Source organism: Penaeus monodon, chromosome 6, assembly GCF_015228065.2.
Source record: "Penaeus monodon isolate SGIC_2016 chromosome 6, NSTDA_Pmon_1, whole genome shotgun sequence".
NCBI classification, from domain to species: domain Eukaryota; kingdom Metazoa; phylum Arthropoda; class Malacostraca; order Decapoda; family Penaeidae; genus Penaeus; species Penaeus monodon.
The window spans coordinates 6,726,523-6,736,522 of record NC_051391.1 but is presented as its reverse complement, the minus strand read 5'-3'; the positions used below and the strand labels follow the sequence as shown (position 1 = coordinate 6,736,522).

Below are 10,000 nucleotides of genomic sequence, written 5' to 3'. Positions count from 1 at the left end.
TGGAGAGGGGAAAGGGAAAAAGAGTATGAAAGGCGAGAATGGGAAGAAAAAGAAGAAGGGAGAGAAAAGGATAAAGAGAAAGAGAAAGACAGACAAATAAACAAACAGACAGACAAAAGGAAAGCGACTAATAATGATAATAAAAAAAAAAAAAAAACGAACGAGAGATAGAAAGAGAGACGAAGAGAAAGGAGAAAAAAAAATCCAGCCCCCCCCCTCTCAAGAATTTGTGACTTTGTGTTTGTCAAGCAATTAAAGTGTTTGATTTAGTTCTACTGTTTTTGTTGTCTGTGTTAATTTGTAATTAATGTTTTGCTATAACTGCGACTACTGTTGAGAATATGATACCAATGATGAATATGTTAATAACAGCAATAATATTGATAACAGAAAAAATAATGGTGATGATAACGACGATGGTAGTAACAATAACAGTCACTAAAAGTATTAGTATAGACACTACCATTGTTATTATCCCTATAATATATATATATATATATATATATATATATATATATATATAACATATATATAATATATATATATATATATATATATGATATGTATATAATATGTATATACATATATATATTATATATATATATATATATATATATATATTATAGATATGATAGATAGATAGATAGATAGATAGATAGATAGATAGATAGATATACACACACACACACACACACACACAAACACACACACACACACACATATCTATACATATTCAAACATTACATGACCGAGTCTAAATACATCTGTCTATAAATTACACAAATAAAAGTGAACATGACCATTATACATGACATGGTTACCTATTCGTTATTTGAAGAAAGCGTGACAACCACATAACTGCATTTTGCATTAAGTACCGTATAATAACGTCGTCATAAAGTAGATTATCGTAATAAAAAGAATACTGCAGGTAAGTACTGTATTTAATGATAGACAAAGAGTTAGCAACTTAGTTAGATCATAAACTATCCACTCTCTCCCTCCCCCTCCTCCCTATCTCACCCCCACTGCCCACCCCCCTCCTGGTTCCTCTTCCTCCCCCCTCCCCCTCCCCTGGAATACCCAGACTAAGAATTAATAAAATAAATAAATAAATAAATGAAATGGTCTCTCTTCCACCCCCACCCCCCACACCCCTCACCCACCTCCCCTAAGCCTTTCCGTCCACCCCACTTCACCCCCACAGCCTCCCCTTCTCAACCCCCTCCCCTCCCCTCTACACCACCCTCCACACCTTTTCTACCCCCCTCCCCTCCTCTACACCCCTTTCCTCTCTTCTACACCAACCCCTCCCTTACCCCAACCCCTCCTCGACACCCTACCCCCTCTTCCTTCCTCTACACCCCTCCCCTTCCCCTCATCTACATCCCACCCCTCCTCGACACCCTCCTCCCCCTTCCGCTCTTCAACACCTCCCCTTCTCTACACTCCTTCCCTCCTCCACACACCCCTTCCCTCCTCTACACCCCTCTCCTCTACACCCCAACCCCCCACCCACCCCACCCTCCTCTCTGCCCTCGAACATATCGACCGTCCATCACAGAAATCGCTTCGACCACGTACGTTGTGATTAAGGTTCTCATCCGCCAGGAAATCGTAAAGAGCAATTTTGGACAGTCGCACTTACTATTGGCGCTCGCTCAGTGGCCGTTCAGTGCAGGTAACTTAGTGTCGGGGGATCGAGTTTGTACGTGTGTGTGTCGGGAGGGGGTGGGGGGTGGGGGTGGGAGGGGGGAGGGGTGTTTGTGGGGCTTGTGTGTGTGTGGGGGGGGGGTGTTTGTGTGTCAGGGGGAGGTGTGTTTGTATGTGGGGGGGTGTGTGGGAGGGGGGAGAGTGTATATGTGGGTGTGGGTGTGTGTGTGTGTGTGTGTGTGTGTGTGTGTGTGTGTGTGTGTGTTTGTTGCCTTGTCTTTGTTCATCTCGTTTTGTATTAATAAATGTATGTCTATATGTCTCTTTATTAATCTGGCGATCTATATTCATAAATCTAAATTTATGTCCATATCTGTATCTATCTATATCTATCTATATCTATGTCTATCTTTTACAGTCTATGTCTATCTTTATTTGTTCATCCATAAAAAAAAACGAAAAAAAAAACGGATGGCAAGAATTTAGTGACAAGAATACATGAAAACAAAAGTGATTTTTAACTTAATGAAATCCTCAAGCAGATTGCACAGAGAGAGGGAAAGAGAAGACATTGCAATGAATAAAAAGTGGAACAAAAATCATGTTTATCTTGTCAAATGTACGTATTCAAACAGATGCATACTTATGTGCAACATATAACACTTCTGCACACGGTTATCATTGACCTTGAGAAGTGTTTATTTTTTATATATACATACACACACACACACACACACGCATATATATATATATATATATATATATATATATATATATATATATATATATATATATATATGCGTGTGTGTGTGTGTGTGTGTGTGTGTGTGTGTGTGTGTGTGTGTGTGTGTGTGTGTGTGTGTGTGTGTGTGTGTGTGTGTGTGTGTGAGTGTGTGTGTGTGTGTGTGTGTGTGTATATATATATACATATATGTATATGTATATATAAACATATACATATATGTATATGCATATATATGTATATGTATATGTGTGCGTGTGCAATATATATATTATATATATATATATATATATATATATATATATATATATATATATACATAATTTGTTATATTATATATATATATATATATATATATATATATATATATATATATATATATATATATATATATATAACATATGCACACACGCAATCACACAGCGGTATATGCGTGCAGATAGTTCCAAATCAAACTATTACCAAAATGCCCAGTGAGACGGTTTGATCTCTCACTTACGATCGCCGCCACCATTCCAAACATTTCCGTCTCCCGCCGTCCTGAAATGAAGGGCTTGACATAATTCAAATCCTCCATCAGATTTCGGAAGAGAATCACAGCACACACAAACAGAAGTCGAAAAAAAGGGGGGGAAATGAGAATATTATTACCGAGTCGCTTGCCTCCTGCAGGCTCTCAGGGCTACCAACCATTTTTGCGTCATGACTAACCTCAAATTTCATAATTAACTGAGCAGTTGAGGTTTATCGTAAATATACTTCGTGGTTGGGAATTGTCCTGAAATATAGCGACTCCACAGTGAGAGATTGCAGCAGTTAAGAACTCAAATTTAAAATAACGCCCATTTTGAAGGTTGGCATGTCTGTGGCGACTTGATGAGAGAGACGTCGCTTTAACTTTTTTTTTTTTAAGAATACGTTTTCCTAACTCTACTTTCAGCGTAATCGTTGATCGGGGATGCAATTGAAGGCGATTAGGAGCCTGTTGAAAGAGATGCCGCTCTCCTGTTGCACCGTTAATTTAGAAAAAAAAAAAAAACAGTAACTCAGAAATGACGACATTATAAGTTCAAAAGGACCGATGTGTTACTTTTTTTTCTTTCTTCATTTATTATTATTATTTTTTTTTTTTTGGGGGGGAGGGGGCGACATAATGACTTGTAAATGCTACAACGACTGCTTTTGTGACAACCGCTAATGCTCATAATGATTTTACGTATGATAACAGTTACAATGGTACTATTGAAGATAATGATAATAATGACAGTGATAATAATAAAGATAATAATAGTAATAATAATTATAATAATAATAATGATAATAATAATTATATGATAATAATGATAATACAGTAACGATAATGATAACGATATGCTACTGATAGTGAAAATAAGAACTGTAATGATAATAAACATGATGATAATGGCTACAAAAAGCAAAAGTAATAATGATAATGATAACGCTACGGATAATAATAATAAGAAGAACAATAGTGATAATGATAATAATAATGTGACAATAGTGATAATAACAGCATTACAGATATTGATAATGATGATGGTAATAGTAATAGCTATATCGAAAATAATAATAGTAATAAGAACAATAATAATAATGATAATAATGGTGGTAATAATAATAATAACAATAATAATGATGAAAATAATAATAATAATAATAATAATAATAATAATAATAATAATAATAATAATAATAATAATAACAATAATGATAATTATGATAATGATAAAAGTAGTTATAATAATAATGATAATGATGATAGCAATATTATTAATAATAAGGACAACAATAATAATAATGATTATAAAGATAATGATAACAATAATAATAATAATAATTAATAATAATGATAATAATAATAATAATAATAATAATAATAATAATAATAAGATATGATGATAATAATGATAATAATAATAATAATAAAAATGATAATAATAATAATAATAATAACAATAATGATTATAACAGTATTATTATTAATAACAGTAAACACAATTATGATAATAATAATGACAGTAATGTTAATAATAATAATAATGAGAACTATAAAAACATTAATAATAATTGTTATTGTTATCATTTTAATTATTTTAGTAATAATAATGTGATAATAACAATAAGTAATGATTATAATAGTAATGGTGATAACAATGATAACGAAAATTATGATTGTAATAATCATGATAATGATAAAATTAATGATAATAATAATGATAATAATAATAATACAACAATAACAACAGTAATAATAATAATAATAATAATGATAATATATAATAATAATAATAATAATAGTATATAATATAATAAAAATAATAATAAATAATAATAATAACTAATAATAAGGATAATAATAATAATAATAATAATAATAATAATAATAATAATAATAAGCTGATTATTTAAAATAATAACAATTATTATTATGATAACAACAACAACAATGATAGTGATCACAAAGATAATAGCAATGACAATAGTGAAAATAATCCTTATAATTGCTAATATATCATCCTCTTAATTGATAATATCATTACAATCCACTTTTACCATAATCACTCTTTTAGTTATAATTTTCAGGATAGAGAATTCCTTTCATGATAACGATGAAAAAAAAAAAAAAAAAAAAAAAAAAACAGAGATTAAGATTAAAGAGACAGAGGAAAGAAAAGAGAGGAACAGACAAATACACAAAATAAAATAAATTAGATTATTTGCATATAGATAAATAAATAAATAGAAAAACAGAGGAAAAAGAAAATTTGTCCCAAGACCAACATGAAGCAACATACCCCACATAGATAACTCAGTTCCTGTTATTAACACGTTTACAGGGCCTTCCTATGATGATGTAATAATGTCGGCATGTGGGAACTTATGCCTCATAGATTACCTCATACGGCCGAGGGTAGGCCTATAATTATGTGATAAAGTTGCAATGTTGTTTATGTGTTCGGTTTGAAATCTTTTTTTTTTGTGCTCTCTCTCTCTCTCTCTCTCTCTCTCTCTCTCTCTCTCTTTCTCTTTCTCTCCCCTCTCCTCTCTCTTCTTCTCTCTCTCTCTCTCCTCTTCTCTCCTTTTCCTCTCCTCTCTTCTCTCTCTCTCTCTCTCTCTCTCTCTCTCTCTCTCTCCTCTCTCTCTCTCTCTCTCTCTCTCTCTCTCTCTCTCTCTCCTCTCTCTCTCTCTCTCTCTCTCTTTCTCACTTTCTCTCTCTTTCTCTTTCTCACATACTCTCTCTCTCTCTTCAATATCTCAATCTCTCTCTCTCTCTCTCTCTCTCTCTCCCTCCCTCTCTCTCTCCACCCCCCCTTTCCCTCCCTCCCCCTCTCCCCTCCCTTCCCCCCTCCCTCCGTCCCCCCTCCCCCTCTCTCTCGCCTTTCCTCCCACACTCAACCTCCTCTTCCCCCTCCCCCTCCCTCCTCCCCCTCCCCCCTAGGTCCTGTCACCCCCCCCCCCCGCCCATCTGTCTCAGCCCGTGACAATGGGCGGCTGTCCCTTAGATCAGGATAATTCAACGTTTGTGTTGCCGTTGGTCTCATCTCGACTCGTGTGGTCGACTTAGCCGGGTTTTTTTCTTATGTAATTTGTCCTACTGTTTCGTCTCTTGGTCTGTGTCGATGACTTGTTATTGTTGTTGTTCTTGTTCTTTCTCTTCCTGTTTTTTTATTTTTTTATTTACTTTCTTCATTTTCTTTTACTTCCTTTTCTTCACTTCATCGTCATCAACTTCTTTCCTTTTCTGTATTGGGGTTATCTTTATGGTATTATTATTGTTAATTTTTTTTTCCTCTTCTTCTTCTTGATCTCCTCTTCCTATTCCTGCTTCTTCATTCTCTCTCTCTCTCTCTCTCTCTCTCTCTCTCTCTCTCTCTCTCTCTCTCTCTCTCTCTCTCTCTCTCTCTCTCTCTCTCTCTCTCTCTCTTTCTCTCTCTCTCTCTCTCTTTCTCTTTCTCTCTTTCTCTATCAAATCCTTTTTTTCTTTATCATGATCATCAACATCATCCTCTTCTTATTCTCCTTCTTATGATTCTTTCTTCTCCCTTTCTTGTCTATATGACGTCTCTTTTCGATTCTCTGTTTCTTTATTTCTACACTTTTGTGTTTTCTATTTCTCTTCCTTCTGTCATCTTTCTTATTACATCCATCTCCTTCCTTATTCCCATACCTCTTTCTCTTTCTCTTCCTCTCCATCTCCTTTTTCAGTTCTCATTGTCTCTCTCTCTCCATCTCCCTTTCTCTTTCTCTCCCTCCCATCTTCCTCTCCCTTTCTCTCCCTCCCATCTTCCTTTCGCTTTCTCTCCCTCTCTTTCCTCCTTTCCCATTCTCTCCCTCCCCATCTCCCTTCCACCCCCTCCACCCCTCCCATCCCCTACCCTATAGGCCACCAGCCCACCTTCATTCGCTACCCCACTACCCCACCCCCTCCTCTCCACCCCCTCTCCCCTACCCCTACCATCCATCTACCCTCCTATCCCCCGACGCCTCTATCCCTTTCCCTCCTCTCCACCCCCTCTCCCCAAACCCCACCACCTTTCCCCCACCCCACCACCTTTCCCCCACCCCCACACCATTCCCCCACCCCCATACCTATCCACCACCCTCACCACCTCTCCCCCACCCCCACCACCTTTCCCCTACCAACCCCCACCCCTAACCCCTCGCCCACATACGCCTTGACTGTACTTTAAGCTTGTCATTATCTGTCCGCTGATCCATTAAAGTATGATTGTTCTCGACAGCATGAACAGCCTTGTAACACACCGTCTGAAAGGAGGGATGGGGGGAGAGGAGGTGGATGGGGGAGGAGAAGGGTGGGCAGGGAGGGGAGGGAAGGAGGGGGAAGGGGAAGGAAGGCGAAGGGGAGGGTAGAGGAGGGAAGGAGAGGGATGGGTGGAGGGAGGGCTGGATGAGAAAGGGAGAGGAAGAGAAGGATGAGAAAATGAAAGAAGGATGAAAGAAGAGAGAAGTAAAGGCAAGGGTGAAAGAGGATGGGAGAGATGGAGGGCGGGGGGGGGGGGGGGGGGAAAGGGTAAGCGAGGGAGGGAAGAAAGCAGTGATGGGTGGGGGGAGGGGGCGAGAGAAGAAGGGGGTTATGGAGGGACGGATAAGGGGGGGAGAGTGAGAGAGGAGGAGAACAGGAAGAGGGAGGAAGGGATGGAGGGAGAGATACGTAGGGGGGAAGGATGAGAGAGGAAGAGAGGGAAAGAGAGAGAGAGAGGGATGTGTAGAGTGAAGGAAGGAGGGAAGGAGGTGTAGCGATGAAAACGGGAGAGGAAAGGAAGGAAAAAAAGGGAGTGATGGGTGGGCAGATAAAGGGAGGGAAGGATGTGAGGGAAAGAAAGGTAGGAGGAGGAGAGAAGGAGGGATGGGAAAAGTGAATGGGGAGAAGGGTAGGAGAGAGAGAGAGAGCGAGAAAAGAAAGTTGAAGGAAGAGGGAGGAAGGGAAGACGAGGAATAAGGGAAGGGAAGAGGAAAAGGAGGCCTGAGGAGGGAAAAGAATGAAGGAAGAGAGGGAGGGAAGAGAGGAGGGAGTGGGAAACGAAAGAGGGAGGAAAAAATAGAGAAAAGGAGGAACGTGAAGAAGAAAAGGAAAAAGAACGAAAAGAAAGGAGAACATAAAAATGAAGGTTGAAGGGAGTGGGAGAGATAGATAGATAGATAGATGAATGAATAACCAGATAGATAGACAGATAGATAAATAGATAGACAGATAGATAGATAGACAGATAGTAATAGATAAATAACCAGATAGATAGATAGATAGATATATAGACAGAAGATAGATAGATAGATAGATAGATACAGAGACAGCAAGAAAGATAGATAGATAGAGAGAGAAAACAAATAAATAAAAGAATAAAAAAAAACGAAATAAATAACACAGACCCACCCCTCCCCCCTCCCTCCCTCCTCCCCTGTTTGTCGTGTGGTCAGAGCGACAATGTTATTCTGGTGAGGTTGAGCGTCTGGTTGTAAGGTCGGTCAACGGAAGGCTAATTGCGGGTGAGGGTCTGGTGGTTCTGGTGTGGGATAGGGGGATAGGGGGGAGGGAGGGGGGGAGGTAAGGGGGGGAAGGCGTGAGGGAGGAGGAGGAGGGTAAGGGGGGGAGGTAAGGGGAAGTGTGGGGTGAGGAGGAGGAGAGTTAAGGGAGGGGATGAAGGAGGGGGTAAGGGAGAGGAAGGTAAAGGAGGGGATGAGGGAGGGAGGAGGAGGGTAAGGGGGGGGAGGGAGGGAAAGAATGAGTGAAGGAAGGAGGGAGGAGGAGTTAGAGTGGGAGGAAGGGAGAAGGGAGGGAGGGAGAGGAAGGGAAGGGGAGAGAGGGAGGAGGGAAAGGGAGGAGGAGGACTAAGCTTTTATCATTGATGATGAAGTTAGAGGAGGTGAATGACAAGAGGTAGTTGATCGAAGAGTGAATAGAAGAGGAATGGAGGGGATAGCAGAATCGACATAGGAAAGAAGAGGATGGAGGAGGAAGAAGGAGGAGGAGAGGATATGAGGGAGGGAGTGGAATGGAGAAGGAAGGAAGGGGAGGGATGAAGAAGGAGGAAGGGAGGAAGGAGGAAGGGGAGGTAACGGAATTGGTAAGGATATTAAGTTTTATCATTATTTTTTATATTTTATATATCATATCAATTTATATTATCATTAGTACCATAGTTATTATTGTCATTATTTTGATTATTATCATTATCATCATCATTATATTTTATTATGTTATTATTATTATTATTATTCATTATTATTATTATTTTTAAATCATTATTATTATTATCATTATTGTTATTATTATTTTTTTTATTATTATTATTATTATCATTATTATTATTATCATTATTATTATTATTATTATTATTATTATTATCACTACAACTACTACAACTACTACTGCAATTTCTTTTTTGGTTATATATCAATATTTTTATTAATATCATTATTGTTATTTTCATTATTATCATTATTATTATTGCTATTATTATTATCATTATTATTATTATTATTATTATTATTATTATTATTATTATTATTATTTTTGTTGTTGTTGTTGTTGTTGTTATCATCATATCATTATATAATGTTTTTATCATTATTATCATTGATATTATTATTACCATCATTATTGTTATTATCAATAACATTATCATTATCTTTATAATTATCATTATTATCATTATCATTATTACTATCAATATTGTTATAACTCTTATTACGATTATCATTATTGGCATTATTAGTTTTTGCTATTATTTTATGATTATCACCATCATTATCATCACCATTACACACACGTATATATACCCCCCTTTCCTGTCCCACACACTAACACACAAAGAAACACGTTTCCCCACAAATACACAACCTATATACTTAGCCACACTTTCTACACACTCTATACTCATAAAAGCACAAACATACATACACACACAACACCACCAAGACACACCCCCAACACAACACACACACACACAACCCCCACCACACACACACACACAGCACACACACACACACACACACACAACACACAACCCCCCCCCACCCACACACAAAAACCCACACACCCACACACTAAAAAAAAAAAAAAAA

General features: G+C 37.5%; 1 protein-coding gene across 1 annotated transcript in view; it reads right to left on the bottom strand.

Annotated features, from left to right (window-relative positions):
* The window catches only part of LOC119573840 (leucine-rich repeat extensin-like protein 5), a 32,612-nt gene extending 29,524 nt beyond the window's left edge, over positions 1-3,088 (bottom strand). The window contains exons 1-2 of the mRNA XM_037920946.1: positions 3,047-3,088; positions 2,895-2,935 (exon numbers count right to left, since the gene is read on the bottom strand). Coding sequence (XP_037776874.1) covers positions 2,895-2,935; positions 3,047-3,088 — 83 coding nt within the window. The remainder of the gene's footprint in view (positions 1-2,894; positions 2,936-3,046) is intronic.
* Between the last annotated feature and the right edge of the window lie 6,912 nt (positions 3,089-10,000).